Below are 20,641 nucleotides of genomic sequence, written 5' to 3'. Positions count from 1 at the left end.
ATGCATTCATAAAGATACTGTTCATTTGTTTCATCTTTCGCACTACGCTAAATTCCTTGTTAAAAGTTCTTGCTTTATCTTCTGGATTTCTGTTTCAAAAGTATATGAAGAAGGAATGAAGCTTTTCATCTCTACTAACATTGAGTAGGATTCATGACTAAGAGTTTGGTGCGTTGTTTGAAGTGTTGTTGTGCCGATGTTTGACATTTTTTTTATACAAAATAAAAAAAAATAAAAAAAAAATAAAACTAACTTTATTTTTTTATTTCGGGAAAATTCATGAAAATTCAAGAGGCTTAGAAAACGATGTAGAAAACATGTTAGATCTAACATTCTAACATAAACTTTATTTTTGGGTCCTTACACTCATTACGAAGAAGTCTTGACAAAACATGTACGAAGAAGTCTTGACAAAAACATTTACGAAGAAGTCTTGACAAACATGTACGATGAAGTCTTGACAAAGCATGTACATGAAAGTCATGACAAAACATTTACGATGAAATCATGACACTTTTTCAATAGATAACTGTTATTTTTTGACGAAGTGAAGGTTGACACTTCGTCAAAAAAAAATCCCCTGAAATCATGTCTTTACATACAAAAAAATGAAAAAAATGACACTTTTTCATTAGATAACTGTTATTTTTTGACGAAGTGAAGGTTGACACTTCGTCAAAAAAATCCCTGAAATCATATCTTTTATACAAAAAATAAAAAAAATAAAACTAACTTTATTTTTTATTTCGGGAAAATTCATGAAAATTCAAGAGGTTAGAAAACATGTTAGAAAACATGTTAGATCTAACATTCTAACATAAACTTTATTTTTGGGTCCTTTACACTCATTACGAAGAACTCTTGGTCTCTCTTCGATTTGGATTGAGATTGGAATTGTTGGGGTGGAGCTTGCTGGAACATCCAAGGGTTGGGGAAGTAAGGCATAGGCAGAGGAGGGTAGTTCGGGAAGCCTTGTAGTGGAAATTGGTAGTAACCTTGAGGTGGAAATTGGTAGTAATTTGGTGCAGGGGCTGGTGCTTTAGGTTCTTCTGGCTTTGGAAGGCATTCAGGAAGAGGAACGTCAGTCATTCGTTTGTGTCCTGTTGGAAGGAAAAACCTTTCCTGTCGGAAGGAAAAACTTTTCCTGTTGGAAGGAAAAAATTTTTCTGTCGGAAGGAAAAACTTTTTCTGTTGGAAGGAAAAACTTTTTCTGAAGTTCGACAAAAAGTTCTCAATTTTCGAAAATTTGAATGGTTTACGGACGGACAACTGGAAAATTTTTTCCTGTCGGAAGGAAAAATTTTTTCTTTTGTCCGGAAAATTTTTTCCAGTTGTCGGGAAAAACTTTTCCTGTCGGAAGGAAGGACTCGGAATGCCAGAAGGATTTGACGAAGCAATTTACCTAATTTAAATTAACAACTGCGTAAAAGACTACTTGCGCAAGGTCATGAAGCCCAAGGTCAAGTTCACCACTATTTCTGGAAGGGCTGCCTTGAATCTCGAGATTTCGACTGGAATTCCAATTCAAATACCAGAAAACACTCCTGTAGACGACATAAAGGAGATGAAGAAGGAAGCCATTATAAAGTTCTTTGCCAAGCGTCCTTGGATACTACTTCCAAACAGAGAGAGTCCATTCCACGAATTATACAAATTCTCAGAGCACTGTTCCACTTCTCAGGACAACCATTCTACATAACCTGTGAAGGCGACATCCAACCAGTTCAGTAAACCTTAACGTTTAACTTCACTTTTTTATGTTTTTTGTGAAAGTTTTAAAATAAATTGTTTCATGAGTTTTCTACGATGTTAGAAAAAATGTTAGAAAACGTGTTAGATCTAACATGCTAACATAAACATTATTTTTCAATACTTTTTCAGCACTTTTCCGTAGTTATATATGAAAGACAATTCGAGATAAAAGTCATAGTACAATGGAATAATATGTTGCACACCATTTGTTGTGAACCAAACTTGAAAGTCAGAGAAACTGTTACTAGGTGGTTCGTAGAATTTAGAAGCAAAGTCATAAAAGTCCTTACAATACATAGAAAACTATTGTTGCTTGAACTGAAACTTGCATGACACATAACATTTTGAGGGTCAAACACGTTTCTATAAACTGTCAAATCTGCTGGTGGAAGTATAATTTAAATGGACCATCTGGTGGTAATGGTTCGTTCTGGTTAGTAACCGAAGAAATTGTGCCCAAGAACGTTTGTCTACTTTCCAAAATAAAACTCTGTATCTCTTGGAGGGTTAATTTCAATCTTTTGAAATGAAACGGTGGAGTTCATCTTGTCATATTCTAGTTTCAGATAGTAGTTTCCATTTAGTAAAGAGTCGTATTTTTCTTGAAATTCCAATAATATTTGTTCATTTGAGTTTGAAAGTCATTTAGAGTTTTCTCAAGACTTTCGTCTGAACGAACTGTAAAGATTCTCATTTCGTCAAATTTGTCTATTAGACCATCAGAACCTTTATACTGCCCATGAAAATATACTGCGAACATAAATGCGTTAGTTCTATTTGAAAACAAAACTCTTCTAAATCCTATTGCCTTTGCATCTGAAGGACTTTGAAGCCAACGAATTGGATAGTCAAACCTGTATGCTCGGGATGAAATTTCTTCATCTGAAATAGTCCTCCAGCATTTGTAAAGATATAGTCTAACGGTTTTGTATCTACTACTTTTGTTCTTTGTTTTTCAACCTGAAGCATTTAATATATGTAAAAATATATTGTTTTAAAATGGTATGCCATTTCATATTTCTCATCTAACAAACAAGTTTCCCAACGGTCTTCTCCAACAAACTCAGCGTACATTTCAATAAAATTAAAAATGTCACTTTTTTAAAAATAAATTTTTATTTCATGCAATGTTTAACTATTTCACCATCTTCTTTAACACCCCAGTACTTACGCTTGGAGAGGACATGAACTTCGGAAAATACCTTATCTAGCTTAAAACAGCCATCTTTTCACCGACCATTCCCATTTCAATGAGTTTGTTGTACCCTTCTTCGTTCGTCATGAGTGCGTCAATGTTCTCATAGTAAACCTTCACTTTGGATTTGACTTCGGAGAAGAATTTGTTGTAGTTGTCAAGGACTGCCTTTGCGAACTGAGGGTAAGACCAATGTTCGACAATAGGTTTTAATGTGGTTACTAAGCCACTTTGACCTTGAGTGAATTCGTACTTCAAAACAAAAGGAGAAAAACCTTTCAACAAAGTTGTCGACCTTCTCATAATGTTTACTCTTCATCTCTTGAGGTTTCTTAATGGAATATCCCCATGTCGAATTCATAAGCAATTTGAGTGTCATTGCAAGTTTGGGGTTTGAAGCTTTCCTAATATCATACAGTTGTTGTATGACTTTTCCAACTGTATATAGTTCCTTCCGGGAACTCACCATCTTCGTTTGGAATTCCAGTCGGAATATATTGGACAAACCTCATGTACGCAGCGTTAAGGTCGACATAGTATATCTTTTCGTTTGAGTCGAACTTGTCGCAACCAATTGGTCCAGTTTGTGGAAATTCAAGTGAGTCTCTTATCTTCTGAGAAACTTCTCCTGTTATCTCATAAACATCGTCGAAGCAACCTGTTTCATATAAAACCTTCTGACCTAACTCAGATGCTCTCCAATACAATTTGACGTCAATTGGATGTCTCAATGGAAGTTTGTTTATAGCATCTTGAAGTTCTTGCAACCTCATTGGAAGTTCTTCTGGTTCAGGTTGGTATCCGAACATACCAACCCTTGTGGAACTGTGTACTTCTTTTGTACTAGAACTTTGTCTGGAAACAACTTTTGGTCTTGCTACAATGAAAAGTTTGTTTGTTTCGTCTTTTGGTACAAAAGTTTCTGTCAGCTTGTCATCTGGAATTGGTTCCAACAAACCTTTCTCGAAAAGAATGTTTACAGCTCTGACAATGTTGCACTTGCCTTTTCCGAACAATGGGTTTGTAAGACTTTCGTTCAACATGAAGTGGTTGTGGACAATTACAATCTTCAACCATGGTAAATTGAACTCAACAACATAGTCGTCATGTGAAGAACCTTTAGCTGTAGGTATGTTGACTCGGATATTGACATTTGCCAACGGTGCAATTTTTGCCAATTGACCTCTGAGAATGTACCTTGTCTTCACACATGACTCAAGATACTTCATCTTCTCATCTGTAACAAGACCAGAGTTCCTGAGACATGTAAGAATGCAAGGTTCATTGACAATTGTTTCAATTGAATTGTAAATTCCATACCTTGTCAAGTCAATGTCAGACTTATTTATGAACGGGAAGTATCCAGCATGTTGTCTGACTGCTTGAGGGTTAGGTTGGTACCATTCGAACTTGACACTTGCAATTCCTTCAATTGCATTCAAAATGTCTGAGTCGGAGTCAACCATTTGTTCTCTCTTTGTAGTCTTGAAAGCGTCAAGAAGCATTGCAGCTGTTGTGACATTGCCATGTGCATAGTAAATGTGACCATCCAAATCTGTTATGGTCAATCTGAGATTGTATCCTTTCTTATTTCCGTCTTGTATGGCAGCAAGTACACCCATGAAGCCTTCTTTGTTCTTTCCTTCGTCAAAGTTTACTGTAAAGGTTCGACCAGATGTAATTTGACTTCTAACTTCACGGTACTTCTCATATGCATATCTTGTTCTTTCCATGGGAGCATGTGTGTCTTCACCTTTTCCTTTTTTCCTTCTCAAAGGATGCAATTGTTCGTCATGTTTCCAGTAGAATCTGGCAAAGCCGTCGTGTCCTTCAACTTGAGGTTCACTAACATCGAAAGGCATGTCCATAAGACGTTCTTCTTCTAACCTCTCTAGTCTGTTTGGATAATTTGCACGTGCTGTTTCCAAATCCATTTCGTAGCGAAGACCAGACAATTTGTCATAGACTTTTATGGGTCTTCCCTTCCTATATTTAAACTTCTTCGAAACTCTCCAACCATATCTTTGCAACTCTGCTTTTATTCTAGCAGACTTTCTATCCATTCTATATGGGGGCATTTTTATAAAAATAAAAAAATATTTTTTTCTTTACTTTACATAACCGCCTGCTGCCATAAGTCTTTGACGCCAACCCATACCAGCTAATGAAGGTTGACTTGGTTTAGTTTGGAAACTAAACTTTGGTTTTGGTTTATCTTCAGTTTTTGGTTTTTCTTCTTCTATCGGTTTTTCGTCACTTTTCGGTTTCTCTGACTTTACCTCACCTGCAGGAACAGTTGTGTCGTCAACATCTTCATAAATATCATATGCCATTTGTTTTTGTTTTCCTTTCAACTTTTTGTGTTTGTTGTAAAGTTTAGAATATTTCGACTCTAAGTCAATGAGATGTTCTATAATGAACTGTTGGTCAGTGAAGTAAACTTTTCCATCTGTTGTCTCGAAAGCTCCTTCAGACTTCAATATTTTATTTGTGAGAGTCTGTTTCTTTTTTGAGATACTAGCCGTTCCATTTTTATGAAAAGTGACTTTGTAGTTAGGGTTTGTATTTCCAGACCTGGCACTTTCTATTATTGAATTTTTCTCTTCATCTGTAAGTTCTTTGACAGGTTTTGACAATGGTTCTGAACTTTTTGTTTGTGGTGTCAAATCTACCGTTTCAACTTCTTCGGTCATTTCATCTCAGTAAAAAATTTTAGTTTGGTTTGTTTTCAACTGGTTGTTGTTGTTTTTTAAGTCGGTCTAAAACTTCCTGAGGTATAGGAAGAACTTGACAAACACGTTGTGTAACTGCTGGAAGCCGACAAATCCATCTTGAACCCATTTGTCTCAATGCTGTATTGTTCATTTCATCTCAGTAAAAAACTTTACATTCCCACGTTTGAGGCGGTTGAGGTTGGTTATTTTTACCCATTGTTGTGCATGGTTATATCCTCTGTTAAAGAATCTTTCACCTTGTCCAATATAGTGTCCTGCTTGGTTATAGTAGTCATTTGCTTTGTTATAATAGTTTCCTGCTTGTCTTCCTACATTGTCCATCCATCCTTGAACTTTTCCTCTTGTTTCAGGATTTGGAATAAGATTTGTTGCATCTCGTGCTACATCCCAACCTTTCTGTACAGTTTGTATAATAGGTTGTGCTTTCTCTTTAAGTATACCTAATGTACTCAAAATCTTCCTTCCAACTCAAATACACCTCTGGCTATTGTTCCCACTGCGGGCAAAAATCTGGATGCAACTCCTGCTAATGCGCCAAATAAACCCATTTCTTATAGGATAAAAAATGACGAATCCAAACAAGGACCCCTATGTTTCTAAAGCGACAAAGAAAGCACTCATGATAAAAATCTTTAGTTCAACACCAAATGCTTGGTTTATGGATATCTTGGAAAACATTCCGAGAGTTAGAACAGATGGACCACCATACTGGCTAATATTTGTTGGTCAAAACACAAGATACTGTGAAGCCATACCATTACAGTCCAAAGCTATTTTAGATATCTTAGCAGCTTTGACAATATTCGTTGACAAATACCATCCAACAAAACTGACATCTGACTGTGAAAGTTCTTTCAAATCAGATGATGTAAAAAACTATCTGCGTTCAAAAAATGTAAACCAATATTTCATTTCGACCAAAACCATTCTGCTTGGTGTCATTGACGGTTGTATAAAAATGTTAAGAGACTTAAACCAACCACAAGGTGGTGAAGCAAATGAAATGTCATATGACGACAAGTATAGACACTTCTCCATGGCAAAGATGAGACAAGTTTTAAATATTTACAATAGCCGTAAACAAAAAGGTTTGGGAAACCACTCCCCCGAAGAAATGAAAAACAACCCTGACTTAGAGAAAGACTATATATTTAATAATTTAGTCAAAAGAGACAAACAAGAAAGAATGCCGGGCTTCAAACTTCAGAAAGGCGACAAAGTAAAAATAGAAATACCTAAACGCGACCCATATGAAAATACTATTGACTATGACAACAATGGGAACCCGACAGGTACTCACATTCGTGTTCGTAAAAATAGAAGAAAGTATACAAGAGAATATTATGAAGTTTTAGGCAAACATGGCAAAATGTACAGACTGCAAGCAGAAGATAAAACTACTATTGTCAGACCTCGTTTCAAACTTGTCAAAGTTCAAGGTGGTATACTTTCAAAGACAGTTCCTAACAAATATAAGACAATCCTGACGAATATGCTAAAGAAGTTGAAAATGACGACTAAGCATTTCTATACCATGCGTAAACTGTCATGTAAGGTGGCATGTATTCTTTACTTTGTCCCGTTGTTTGCGTATATCCTGAAACGCGATGTGTATGGTTTCCATCTCCTGAGTGTTACCCCAGAAACAATTTATAGCAACTGAACGTTGTCTTTAACATCATATCCTTTACCTTTTGTCATTGCCGACCAATCCCAAAATTTATGCTTATGCCAACCTGCTTGAGATGTACTTAAATCTATGTAGTGACTGTGTGCAGGTAAATTTTCACCTGAAATCGTTTTACTTCCACCTGTTTCCTTTGAAGAGTTTGCACAATACAAAAACCTGTCGACTATTTGAGTCCAAGTTCCAAAACCTAAAACTGTTGCTGGTCTGGTAGAGTTCATTGACGTATAAATAGAGCCTATAGGATATAATGTTTGAAGTATTTCTGTCTTTAATGTTTGAAGCTCTGTTTTGTCTGCTTTCTTGTCATATAAATCTTGAGCAGTGAATTTAATATTATGTTCATCCTTCATGACATAAACATCTTTACATCTAATGTTTCTCATCGTCGTTATGTCGTCATCCGATGTTAAACCTTGTGGAAAGTTAGGAGGTTTACAATATAATGCATCCCCACCAGTTTCTTCAACCGTTCCTTCAATACTTTCTATAGCAACAGTTGTGAAGAAATCATGTGTATGGTTCTTGTCTGCTTTCTTCTCTAACTCATCGTTAACATAAGTTTTATCTGCTTTAAGGTCTAAACATCCTGAAACCCATCCTGTATCGGCTTTAGTTTTTAAAATCTTCGATGTCCATTCATGGTACCAGTCAACCCTTTCTTTAATTTCATTATCTTTTTCATCCACATGTTCCTTATCTGCTTTCTTCTCTAACGCACTAGCCACACATTCCTCATCTGCTTTCTTTTCAAGGCTAACGTTTAAGTCTGTTATTTCAGATATAGAATGTGTATGAGTCTTTTTAGAATATTCGTTTTCAGCTCTTGTCACTTCACTTGACATTTTATTGTCAACATATGTTTTGTCTGCTAGTTCAGGATGAGTATGTTCTTTTGTTGCATAAGCATTGTTAGCTCTTTCTTCTTCTTTTGCTATTGCATCGTCTACATATTCTTTGTCAGCTTTGTTGTCAACATCTGTTTTCAAAAGAAGTTCATTTATAGGTTTCTCGTTTAAAGTTCCTTTTGTTGGATTTATACAGACAGTATTGTTCTTCTTGTCTTGAAATAGAAACTCATCTGTCATTGGGTTTAATGTCAGTTTTAAGTTTCCTTCTTTCAATGACTCAGATATCTTAGAATAGTTTGAAAAGTTTGTTGTGTTCTTATTTAGAGCTTGCATAATGAGTTGTCGGTTGTGTTGTATTTCTCTTATGGAAGCAATATCTTTCGACATTTTTATTCTAGATAAAATATGCTTTCAATAGAAAAAGAAAATTCAAGAGTTGCTACAACTAAACCATTAGATGAACTTTTTACTAATGTCGGTCAAAAGTTTGAGACAGAGACCGTAAAGCATGAAGGCTATCGTTTTGACTACCCATTAAGATGGCTAAGAGACCATCTGTCACAAAAGCTATTGGCTTTCGTAGAATGAAGTTCATTTCAGAAGCCATACATGGTTTCCCATTTACGGTCGGTTTTGAAGTTCGATACTATAACAAAGAAAAACGTATGTATGAGAAATTTGAACAGGGAAAACTTTTACAAGTTAGTTTGCTTATAAACTTAGAAACAACTCTTCAAGCTTTTCAAGAAAAAATAAACGATATCTATATCGAATATGCAAACCAGTATAACATTGACGAGGGAGAATACCATCTCGATATTATTTATGACAGGAAAAATGCAACTGTTAAAATCAATAAAATAGAAGACCTTGGAGAAAACGTTTATATTTCTACAAAAATATAACAACTTGGCATGGTATAGATTTATGAGGATGTTAAATCAGCCTGCAGCATATCCAGTACACCCAGACTTTTATGAAGTCGAAAACCCTAATGGAACATATGAAAATGTTTTCGACCAAGATGCTATTATTGTTCATGCTTCATTTTCTGGCGCCCAAAACTCTTTCTTATGCTTGGCAAATGACTTTTACGAAAAACCTACAAAGTTATATGAACCACCAAGTGGAAGTATTTCAGACTTTCAAGTATGGTTTACTACAGATGGAAGAAAAAGAATAATTCCATTATACCATGCGTTTTACTTAGAACTTAGTTTCATATACAACTACTATCGAACGGTAAAAATATAATTTTTTAATACGGTTGAGGTGTTGGATTTGGTTGCCAACTAGACTGTGGTGCAGGTTCAGGCTGTTGTATAACAGGAGCTTGTTCTTCTGGTTCAGGGTCTTTAGGTATAATACCAACGAACTGACCTACTCTTTTACCAATATTTTTGACACCGTTCCAAATTCCTCTTCCTACGGTTTTTATTCCATTCCATATACCTCTTCCAACATTTCGAAAGAAGTTTCCTATCTTACTGAAGAAACCCATTTTACTATATGTAAAAATCTAATGTCCGCCTAGTCTCTTACGTTTCCTGTTGAGTTCCATAGCATTCTTTAACTGGAGCTCATACATTCTGTTTCTCCTCTGGTAGAAAACATATTCTGGGTCAACTCCTGTGTTCGCGTCATCTGCATAAAGTTGTTTATATCCCACTTCAGGGTTTGTATAAAACTCTTTCCATCTCATATTTGCATACCATGGTGGCAAACCTAACGCAGCGTCATTTGACATGGCAGTTTGCATTTGTACATCTGTTGGCACTTGACCATAGTTTGCCATTGCAGTTTGTATTCTAACTTCATTTGGAATATTCTCTGGGTTTGGTTGTCCAGGTTGCTGTGCATTCGCTAAGTTCTGTGCGTCCATTTAATATTAGATAAAAATATCTCTTACGAGTACATATACTGAACATTTGCAGGCATTGGTTCATCTTCATATTCTCTATATCTTTCTGCCACGTCAAATAAATAAATGACACAATGGAAAAAACCTAAAACAAGTAGTCCTATTTCAAACCACATTTACTTACTAATAAAATTTCTTTGTTATGACACTTTCTCCGGTTTATAGGACCTCTCTCATATTCTATCTTGTCATATCTAAACTCATAGTCATGTATGTCCTCTAACCATCTCATAACGGTTTCCAAACCACTTTTATCGGATGTAAAGTAAAAGCATGGATGGTTATGTAAAACGTCTAAAGTTTCTAAAGAGTCTCTCAAAGTCCAGTCTACTTGGTATTGAAAATCCCATGTGTTATAGAACGGCGGGTCCACTATAAAGAAAACATTTTCCTTGTCTTTATATTTTTCATACAACTCTGTCCAATGACATCTCACAAACTCTATACCCTCAATATATTTTTCTATGTCCTCTTTGAAAACATTTGTATAGTTAAGATATAAAACTTTTGACATAAGTGTTTCAATGTCATGAACTCTTATAGCACCACTATATAATAGTCTAGCAGATATACTATCCCAGTCTATATATTCTGCTTTTTTCAAAACCTCTCTCACAATATTTTGTTATCTAATGGTATACGTTCCATCTTACCTATAGGTATCTTTTCTTTTAACTCTTTCAATATATTGTTTGTGTCTGGTATATGTTTGAGACGGTCCATATAGTTGTCGAAGTCATTGCATATAATCTTTGAGTCTGGGAATATTGTATGGCACAAATGGGATATATAGAAACTTCCACCGAACAAATCTACAAATGTTAGACCATTCGGTAGTTTCTTAAGTTCTCTCAATATAATATCTTTACATTTACTCTTATTTCCAAAGAACGGTAACGGTGGTTTTGTAAAATTCATTTATATATAATAATAAAAATGTTTTTTCCCTGAAAAGTGACAGAAAAGTGACAAAACATGAAAACATATATAATTTGTGAAAAGCGACACATTATATAATGTTTTCGACCCAGAAGAAGGCTTCTCAAAGTATACTTCCTTGGAACGCCTGTAACTTTTCCTGTAGCGACGATAGACCCTTACTTGTCCGGACAAAGTTATACTATTTTGAGTGCTCTACAAAAAAGTCAACGGCTGGCTCGTCCTCAGAAATTTTTTATGGGCTAGAGGGCACGAAGTGCCTGGAGGCCCATCCCAAGAAAAAAAAAACTTCATTATACTAAACATCTTCAGGGCTAGAGGGCACGAAGTGCCTGGAGGCCCCACTACCTTTTTTTTTTTTTTTTATATTCATAAAGATTTTCCAAAAATATGATACCGCAAAATTAAAAAAGTGACGTCTTGAGTGGAGTCAAAGGTCGAAATTGCTAGCTAAATGTTTTTTTAGCGAAATTGCGTATTGTACGTTTTTTTCGCAAAACGAAACCCTTATATTGTTATATCAGTCTTCTGCTCATTCTCATACAAATCTTAAAAAGTGTTATTTTTTCAAAAAATACCCAGTTAAATGGGGTTACATACACTGTTGAAACAGGGAAGAATTATGCAGTAGTAGGTGTACCTGGTCAAACTACATGTAATGCTATTGATAAAAGCACCTTTACCTCCAAAGAGATTCAACTTGAAACAACAGTTACTATTAACTCTCAGGAATATGATGTTCTTGAGATTGCACCATATGCCTTCTATCAATATAAATCATTTCAAAGCATCACATTTCCCAAAAAATTAGTCAAAATTGGTGAAAATTCATTTGATCAAGGCTATCATAATATGACTGAAATTTCATTCCCTGACTCTGTTACATATCTTGGAAGTTTTTGTTTTGCTGTAGCAAGAATAAAAATTTTTAACATCGGAAAGAACGTGAATTATATTGGAATTTGCATTATCGGAGCCGATGATGTTCTTGAAAAAATCATTGTTGATAGAAACAACCCTTACTATGCACATGATGGCCTTTATAACCTATATTCTAAGAATTTCACAGTTCTTTATCAAGTAAATGCAATTCAAGAGCATTATGTCACACTCCAAACAGTGAATTACTTTAAATCGCAAGCGATTAATTCAATTCCAATTAAATCCGTCACAATTACACAAGATTGTTATTTTGAGAGCAATGCGATCTCATATTGCGACCAGTTAGTAAATATTACGTTCCATGGGAGAATTCTTAGTCAGACATCCGCCGTAGTTGGAATTTATGAACTCTCTATAATATGGTATTACTCCAGCAATCCTGTTTATAAAGCAGTCTTAGCTAGTGTTCCAATTTCTAATATTGTAGTTTATTGCTGTAATAGTTTCAATTCAAATTTCTCCACCATTGTCCCAATTAAATCCTTTGAATGTGTTAACCCAGTAGTACAATCTTGCAAAGTAAATCCAATCAGGACTCCATTTAATATTAGTGTTTTTATTGCTATGCTATTAAATTAATAAAAATACCTCATTTGTATTTTTATAATAATTTGCTTTTTGGTATGTTTCCAGACAAATTATGAATTTAAAGAATATTTCTTGTGCAAGATGGATCAAAAAATAATATGGCATAACTCAGTTAAAAAATATAACATTTTAAAATACAAAAATAATAATATATAAATCAAAGAATATAAAATTACAATCTTTGCAATTCAGCAAATTGTCTCAAATCATCTCCTGTTATTTCTCTTCTACAAATATCAATGATAGCATTGAATCCTTGACTAGTTCCACTGCAGTAATCATTTGATTTCTCAGCAAAATCAGATGAATAAATGAAATCTCTCATTGACTTCATGTATTCGATCATTTGTGCGAATGATTCCATTCCTTGGTTCTTTGAGAAAAGAATCATCGAATTAATGCATGAAACACTCAAATCTACGTAGTACTTCTTCTGTGCAATTGATGTCAAGCTTTGAACACCTGACATCAAGAAGAAACCATACATAGAATTGATCTGCAAAATAATCTTCGGATTCAATGTTTCCAGAGGATCGAAAACTTCCATTGCATCAGCAATCAAAGCGAAATCTGCAGCGACTTTGAGGTAAAGAGATCTGCTTGTGATCTTTTCCAACACTTGCTGATGTATCTTCTCCTTGTAGTTCGTCATTTCAGCATAAACATCGTGTGCATCGATGAAAGAAATCGTTGTCAATCGCTTCGAACAAGCGAAAGTTTGGCAAAGTTTCGAAATCAATGACAACTGAATTCCTGTGCAGCATTTCGCGTTTTCTAACTCGTGGAAGAACTCAATCACGTAGTTATAGAACATGTTGTAGAATGAGTTGAATAGTTCTATGTAACTCTGGAAGAATTCAATCATTATTGAGTTGTTTAAGATCTGTGAAATCGATGGATCGTAAGAGGAATACAAATAAATAAGAGGAAGTTTCAACTGAACTAATTTGATGTTTTTAAGTTGAGAAATGACATCTTTCGCGTGGTCGATCGTTAATGTACTCCATTGTATTGATGCCTTTCGTGATGACTCCAACAAACTCCTTAAGAATGGGTCATGTTGCTGTCCATCAGTTCTGATTTTTTCATCAGCTTGTTGCAAAATATTCGCCATGTTTAATAGACTTATTTTGCATTTCTCGAATGAAATAACCAGCATCTTCTGTGAACAAGTGATGAACTGCGATTTGTCAGTGAACAAAGAAAGAGCTCTGATCAAAGGAAGAGTGTTTGACGTCGAATTGATGTTTTTGAGATTTTCTAATTCGGAAGAGATGAAAATCGGCAAATTTTTCGTTTCTGAAATGGCACTGATGACTTTGGAAGGATCTATTCCATTCGATTGATTGGAATAGAACTCTTTGGCGTATTTGGAAAGTGGAGAATCATTAGATGAATAGAAAGGTGATGTGAAAATTGTTTTGTGAGGAATTCTTGAGGAAAACTGAAGAGTTTTCTGATAAATTTCTATCATTGCGAGTCTTGTGTTTTGATCAAGGTTTGTGTGGAATGATTTCGGTATTTCGTCTTCTAAAATGAAAGCTGTACTGTTTGTGAATTGTTGGAACAAGAGAGAATCATTACTTTTGAGTAATTCGTTGAAATAATGTCTCAACATTGGATCATTGATGAATTGTCCGGAATTTTGTATTCTTTGTTTGTACTCGACAATTGATTTGTCGTCGAGTCTGTCGTGATCAGAATACTGCTTGAACAATGCCAAGTTATTTGTGATTGCCGTGAAAGAACTCGACAATTTCGGATTGTGGGAAAGAGGAGAAACAGATTTGACGAACAAATGAATTTCATTCAAATCCATTCCATCCAATGTCTGAATGACTGTCTGTGGATCGTTGTACGAAAGATTAGACAAATAGGTGACTTTGTCTTTGATCAGTCCGTACTGGTATTTGAGCAATGGAGAGAAAGTGAACTCAGGCAAATTCGACAAAAATGCCAGAGACTTTGAGAAATTGATGAACTGAGAAGCAATGAAAATGAAAATTGTGTCGATGTCGATGACTTCTTCTATTGATCTTGCTTCAATTTCTTTGGAGTGGAAGTGGACTATTTCAAGGGAATTGATCAATCCGACCATGTTTTGTATCATTATCTGCAAATCATTCAACTGTTTCATCAAATCTTGGAATTCCATCACGTTTTCTCTCATCAAAAACATGTCAATTGTCTTGGATAACGATGCCAAAGCGAATCTTGAAACAATCAAGTACTCAGACATGTGTTTGCCAATGGAGATCTGCTTGAGAACCAAGACAATTTCGTCCTTGAGTTTTCCAAACTGTTGGCAAAAGTCTTCGAGAGAAAATGAATCATTGTCGCTGACAATTAATTGATATGTCCTCTCGATTTTGTCTGATAAAACAGCTGAGTACTTGATGACATCGTTTACATCAGGAGGAGCTGGATTGACATGTTTGTAGAGTTCGTTTTTAATTACAGACATCGCTGGCATTGTTTCTTTCTCAAATATTTCGGATCCAACGTTTTTAATCACACTTTCAATGTGTTCCAAGAAAATTTTGACATTTTCGTATAATTTGACTGTTGGGAATGATTCCTGGAGAAGCAAATTGTTGCAGACATCCTGGAGTTTGTTTGCTTCTTCTTTGAGTAATTTGGAGTTCTTTGCATCACTGTAAAGATCAGATCTCGCAGAACTTTTAACAATAACTGCCTGGTACAATCTCACGGCGTTGCAGACTACTTGTGCAAGTTCTTTAGTTGGAACATTAATCATATTCTGAATTTCAAACGGTTTGACATTTTCAAGTTCACTTTGACACTTTTCTGTTAAATTTTCAATTTCAACGATCAAATTAGAAAATTGAGTCAAACCATATGAAGTAAATACTTGTTTGATGTCATTACTCTTGATTTCATTCAACAGTTTAAGTGCGTTATTTATTGTCTTCTTGTTGAATGGATCTCTATTGAATTCCGCTCTGATTTCAACACCTTTGAAATAGAAATCCAAAAATTCATTAATTTTTTGAACAGTTTGATGATTTTGTTCAAATTTGGATTTGACTTCATTTACAGTGTTTTGTATCAACACTCCAATTGATTGTACTAAATCATAGTATGTTCTCAAGTGACCCAATTTAGATAATGAATAAATTGATGGAGAATCAATTAAAGTATTCAAAACAGTCAATTTCAAAATTTCAATGTTATTTGCCAATGGATTGATTTTACTTAGATCTTGTTTTGTTGCCTGGTAAATCTGTATCAATTGCATCTGTAACTGTTCAAGCAATGATTTGTCAAGAGGATTCATTTCGTTCTGAGATTTAATCACTGATTCAATGATGAATTTCGATTCTCTCAAAACAGAATCAATGATTGCTGTTGTTTGTTCAGATAATATTGCATCAATTGCTGCTGAAATTTGTTTGAGATTACGAGGAGTGATGTTGATTGTTGACAAACTGAAATAAGGTGTTTCGAATTCTTTAGCAACTTTGATAAAATTATCTCTTAATGATTCCAATCCCGGCTTTGAATAAATCTTAGAAATCATGATTTGGTTTGAAATCATCACGTAATACATTGACTGGCAAATTTGAGCATCAGAAATAAAATCACTAAATGTATCAGCGTTCTGTAGCAAATCAATGCAATTCCTGTAGATAATTCAATGACAAAGTAATCATTGCGATTTCATTGTCAGTGTAATCAATGACAGAAGTGTAAGCATTGTTTGCCTGTGTCTGCAAGTCAATGATCAATGGTAACAATGAATTGTATTTGGAGTTTTCTTGGTCTTTGTCTTTATCTGTCATGCAGTTAAAGATCAATGATTCTGAGCACTCCAACATTTCATTGACGTGGTTGAAGAACATCACGTGATTCATCATACCTATTCCTTTGTCTTCACACAACAAATTGAAGTTATAAATCTGTTGCATGAACTGTTTTAATTCCTTCAAATTCGGACTCAATTTCGTGTTCAATATCATGAAGTGTTTCTTCTTTATGTAATCGCAAATTAACGAAATGTTGTTTGTGTTTATTTCCAACAATTTCGTAACAATTGGATAAACATCGACATCTTGGATAACTAACTGTTCTGCTGTTTGTTCGTACGCTTCAATCAATGTTTCCAAAGTATCCATCATGTCAGCAATCATCTGGAACAAATAGATTTCGTTTGGAGAGAATCTAGAGTAGTTTTGGGAAAGAACTGCTTGTTGTTTGGAATAAATGTTTGATTCGATTTCTCCGTAGAACAAATCAATCAACATCATTATGTCATTGAGTTGTTTTGTGGCAATTCCGTTGTCGAAGAATTGGTTTTTAGAGATATAATCAATCAATGATTTGATTCCATCAACAAATCCATCGAATGTATGTAACAAAGAACCATTTATCAATGGATATTCTTTCTTGATAATTTGTAACATCAAGTTCAATCTCTTTATGAATGTTTCATGGTCGTTTGCGAATATATTGTCTCTGATCAATGTAATGATTAATTTCAGAGCAGACAAAGTGTGAATGATTCTCATCATTCCGAGAGCTTCCAAATCAAGCATCCACATGAAATCTGTTTGCATCGCTTGTTGCATTCCCAAATCGAACTCAGAAACAATGTTGTTTCGCGTCTTTGTTGTTTTGAACTGGCTGGCCAATGTAGAAACTAAATCCACGTTGACAGTTGCTCCAATAGAAATTGATGGCAAATTATCAACAATTTGTTGGTTGAAATCAATAATACCTATGTCTCCTAAATCATCAATTGGTTCTTCTGGTTTAGTATCTGGTATAGGAATCATTGTTGGTATTCTAGTTGCAGGAGCAGAAACATCATCCATTTGAGCATCTTGTTCTGAATCTTCATCTGTTCCTGCTTCCAAATTCTTCAAGTATTTGATTAATTCATTTACATCTGTAAAGAAACTGCCATAATTCATGAGTTCCAAGTAGATATGGAAGTATTCTCCGATGACAGGAGGACAATCAACTTGTAATGTAATCTCAAGAAGTTTGTCATCATCATTAGGATCTTGGTATTTGAATGAGAAAAGATTCTGGCAAATTCCAAATGATTTAATTGTGTGCATTGGAATATTCAACAATTCTTTGTGTGTACTTGTTTCTTTGATGTACAAGTTATAAGGAGTATAATGTAATATACATTCTGTTAAGCTAACTCCATTGTTAATGAAACATTTGTACTCTTCGGATCCGAAATCAGGAATTGCTAAAACTAAATAAATGAATTTAATTATGGCTTTCTCTTTTTCAATCGATTTGGATATCAAAATGTATTCTTTCAAGATGTTCTGTGTCTCTTTCTCCATCTTCTCTTGTTCGTCCATTGGCAAGTACTGCTTGACAATCTCTGAATTAAACTCTTGTGTCCATGAGCCTAAAAAGATAAAAAGTGACAAAGCGGTTAGAGTTTTTGTGAGTTCTGGTGTCAAGTTTTGTATTTTTCCAATTCTGAACATATGATAGAGGTTTTCATAGATGAAGTGAAGTGATCCTTCATCTTCCAAGAATTTATCCGAGAACAAGAAAACTCTTTGTTCGATAACGATGTCGTTAACGAAATCCAATTGGAACACAAGAGGTGTTTCGTGGTTCAAAGGCAATAATTGGCCATTTTTGATTGCGTACATTGAGAAACCATATGAATAACTTCTTTTATGGAGATTCAAGATCTCGAAAATGAGTTTTCCAACAGGTAACAAGAGTTTTACGATGTCTCTTACTCTTTCTCCGGATGGGAATCTGATGTACATCGGAGGTTCTATCTCAATCAGATAGAAAATATCGTATTGGTCAGTTCCAACATCCAAAACAGTTTGTTCGTCATTCAGCAACTGGAAACTCATGTCTCTTCTGTGTTGAACAACAACTTGCATGTACATAAGGTCCTTGACACAGAAAGCATTAGCCATGAGCTCTTTGATTTCTGATCCTCTTGTTGACACCAAAACATTCTGTGCAATGACAGTTGTTGATCCAATTCTTGGTAACATGTTTATAATAATTCTTTGGTTAGTACTTTCTTTGTTCAACATATCAATCATTCCGTAGAACTTCTTCTGATAGACTTGTCTTTCTTTCATCTTTGGATATAACATCATCTTGTACATGATCAACAAAAATTCAATCTGTTTTAATGCGTCACCTTTTAAGTTGTCAGTTTTTATTTTGACTTCATAATAAACTTTTGTTCCTGGCAACACTATTTCGACATGTATCATTGATTTAGATGGCTTGACACTCAATGCGTTTTCCCATGCAAGTTTGAATGCTGAGAATTCAACCTGAGTGATCTTATTAATGATATTAATTCCGTTTGCACTGATTTGCAAAACACAAGAAGGTCTTTCTTTGATAACATCATCTTCCATGTAAGAAATACTGACATTTTGTTGGTAAACACCGAAATTAGGGATCTTAAATGCTTCTATGATGAATTTCTGCATTGCGAGCAAAGGATCGATGAAAGGAGCACTTTGTTTTGTCTCATTAAAAATCTTGGCAATGTCAGCATCTCCTGATTCGAAATTCTTTGGAATGTATTCATCAGCCTTTTCCAAATAGAATTCTCTGAAGTTGTCTCTTGTCTTGCAGTTGATGATGCACAAGTAAATCATGAAATGGATTAATTGGTTCGTGGAAATCTCGTAATTTCCTGTAAACAAATCGGTTTTGACAAAATCAAAGATTTCGTTGACAACAATTTCATCTCTCAAATCGTAAGGTGTGAGTGCATAACAGATTCTCTTGAGAATGAATTGGTCGCAACCTCTTACTTGTGTAATGATGGATTCCCTGAAATCTAATGGTGACAATTCTCCATTTGGCCTCTTTTGGAAAAGGTGACATCCCAAATGATAATAAATACCAAGAGCGTTTGCAATTGGCTTTATTAATTCATGGACTTTGTCTGTCAGAGAAACAGTGAGAGAAGCGCATCTTCCATCTTCTGTTTGTACGTGAATCTCTCTCAGTTTGGAGATCAACAAGATAGTTGTGTATTTATTGATGTAATATGTTCCTAAGAGTCTGTTTTCATCAAATGGTTTCGTCAATGATGAACTCATTGAAATGAAAACTTCGAAGTTCGATTCATTCAAACCAAATGCGTAAATTGCTGTTTGAATTATCTGTGACTTCTTCATTCTCATGTCGAATGTGACTCTTTTACCTTTCTCATCTGATCTTGTCTCCAAAATATACATTGTTTGGATCTGTACAGCGTAATTTGGATCAATTGTTTTATATGATAAATCTTCTGGAATTTCCAAACTCGACATCCATTCTTCCATTCTGCATTGAACACCTCTTTCCAAATAAGTAATGCTGTCTATTGTGAACAATTGGTCTTTCTGGACATTGTCTTCTCCGCAGTAAGTCATTGTGCAGTCATCGTATGTTTTGACTCTCAAAGCATTTGTAAATGAATTGAATCTGATGATTTGTTGCCATTTGACAGACAAAATCAGTTTGTAAGGTTTTTCTTTACTTACAAATAAAATACTTGTTTTGTCGAAAATGATCCAACATTCAACACCTGATCTTCCATTGAACAAACCTGAAAATTGTTCAACACAAAAGCTTGGTAAACTCGTAACAAAATTAACAAAATCGTAAATAGATGTTTCAGTATCAACGAAATTGTATTTTGAAAGGAATTCTTTAACGAATTTCTTATCGTAATTACTAGGAATTGAATCTTTCGGAACAATATTTTTGAGTGTAGAAGGTAAATCAGAGATCATTCCTCCTTTGTCTGCGATACACCTCAAACAAACAGCCTTGAGGATGTCCTCTGTCGTGAACAAGTTAATGTTCTGATTCGAAAATGTGTTTGCACAATCTTTGTAAACAATTTGTGCAACTTGTTTTGACAAACCGTTTTGGAAATAAAAGTTTTGTCTTCTTAGGAGTAAATCAGTGTTCATACTGACTTGTTCTGCTATCATTGCGTTGACTGCCATCAGTGTTCTGTTTTCTGACTTCGAAACTAAGCAGTAATTCATCGGATCAATG

General features: G+C 34.8%; 7 protein-coding genes and 7 pseudogenes across 14 annotated transcripts, besides 2 other annotated features; 3 read left to right on the top strand and 11 right to left on the bottom strand.

The window, feature by feature from the left end:
- Window positions 1-11,445: part of a mobile genetic element that runs on past the window's edge.
- TVAGG3_0008200 (uncharacterized protein) lies at window positions 805-1,089 on the bottom strand (the record flags this gene model as incomplete). The annotated part of the gene is made up of 1 exon (XM_001303468.1): window positions 805-1,089. The coding sequence occupies one exon, from the start codon at window positions 1,087-1,089 to the stop codon at window positions 805-807; it is 285 nt and encodes a 94-aa protein (XP_001303469.1).
- On the bottom strand, window positions 2,868-3,266 carry TVAGG3_0008190 (annotated as a pseudogene). The gene has a single exon. A coding segment is annotated over exon 1 (399 nt).
- On the bottom strand, window positions 3,280-5,010 carry TVAGG3_0008180 (annotated as a pseudogene). Its single transcript has one exon. A coding segment is annotated over exon 1 (1,731 nt).
- Window positions 5,056-5,640, bottom strand: TVAGG3_0008170 (phage tail repeat-like family; the record flags this gene model as incomplete). The annotated part of the gene is made up of 1 exon (XM_051219823.1): window positions 5,056-5,640. The coding sequence occupies one exon, from the start codon at window positions 5,638-5,640 to the stop codon at window positions 5,056-5,058; it is 585 nt and encodes a 194-aa protein (XP_051104809.1).
- TVAGG3_0008160 (uncharacterized protein) lies at window positions 5,660-5,812 on the bottom strand (the record flags this gene model as incomplete). Its single annotated transcript, XM_001303467.1, has 1 exon — window positions 5,660-5,812. The coding sequence occupies one exon, from the start codon at window positions 5,810-5,812 to the stop codon at window positions 5,660-5,662; it is 153 nt and encodes a 50-aa protein (XP_001303468.1).
- TVAGG3_0008150 lies at window positions 6,341-6,893 on the top strand (annotated as a pseudogene). The gene has a single exon. A coding segment is annotated over exon 1 (553 nt).
- TVAGG3_0008140 lies at window positions 8,255-8,553 on the bottom strand (annotated as a pseudogene). Its single transcript has one exon. A coding segment is annotated over exon 1 (299 nt).
- Window positions 8,886-9,474, top strand: TVAGG3_0008130 (annotated as a pseudogene). The gene has a single exon. A coding segment is annotated over exon 1 (589 nt).
- Window positions 9,479-9,721, bottom strand: TVAGG3_0008120 (serine threonine-protein phosphatase family; the record flags this gene model as incomplete). Its single annotated transcript, XM_001303465.1, has 1 exon — window positions 9,479-9,721. One exon carries the CDS (start codon window positions 9,719-9,721, stop codon window positions 9,479-9,481), a length of 243 nt encoding a protein of 80 aa, XP_001303466.1.
- Window positions 9,763-10,102, bottom strand: TVAGG3_0008110 (annotated as a pseudogene). The gene has a single exon. A coding segment is annotated over exon 1 (340 nt).
- Window positions 10,242-11,059, bottom strand: TVAGG3_0008100 (annotated as a pseudogene). The gene has a single exon. A coding segment is annotated over exon 1 (818 nt).
- Window positions 11,363-11,445: a terminal%2Cinverted (terminal inverted repeat of Maverick transposon ID:TVAGG3_0008090).
- A 487-nt stretch (window positions 11,446-11,932) lies between these two features.
- Window positions 11,933-12,614, top strand: TVAGG3_0008080 (ribonuclease inhibitor domain-containing protein; the record flags this gene model as incomplete). Its single annotated transcript, XM_001303463.2, has 1 exon — window positions 11,933-12,601. The coding sequence occupies one exon, from the start codon at window positions 11,933-11,935 to the stop codon at window positions 12,599-12,601; it is 669 nt and encodes a 222-aa protein (XP_001303464.1).
- A 168-nt stretch (window positions 12,615-12,782) lies between these two features.
- Window positions 12,783-16,151, bottom strand: TVAGG3_0008070 (uncharacterized protein; the record flags this gene model as incomplete). Its single annotated transcript, XM_001303462.1, has 1 exon — window positions 12,783-16,151. The coding sequence occupies one exon, from the start codon at window positions 16,149-16,151 to the stop codon at window positions 12,783-12,785; it is 3,369 nt and encodes a 1,122-aa protein (XP_001303463.1).
- Window positions 16,152-16,242: 91 nt separating this feature from the next.
- On the bottom strand, window positions 16,243-20,631 carry TVAGG3_0008060 (Second domain of FERM family; the record flags this gene model as incomplete). The annotated part of the gene is made up of 1 exon (XM_001303461.1): window positions 16,243-20,631. One exon carries the CDS (start codon window positions 20,629-20,631, stop codon window positions 16,243-16,245), a length of 4,389 nt encoding a protein of 1,462 aa, XP_001303462.1.
- Between the last annotated feature and the right edge of the window lie 10 nt (window positions 20,632-20,641).

This window comes from Trichomonas vaginalis, chromosome IV (genome assembly GCF_026262505.1).
Source record: "Trichomonas vaginalis G3 chromosome IV, whole genome shotgun sequence".
Taxonomy (NCBI): domain Eukaryota; phylum Parabasalia; order Trichomonadida; family Trichomonadidae; genus Trichomonas; species Trichomonas vaginalis.
The sequence above is the reverse complement of the archived record's forward strand: the minus strand, read 5'-3'. Positions and strand labels throughout refer to the sequence as shown.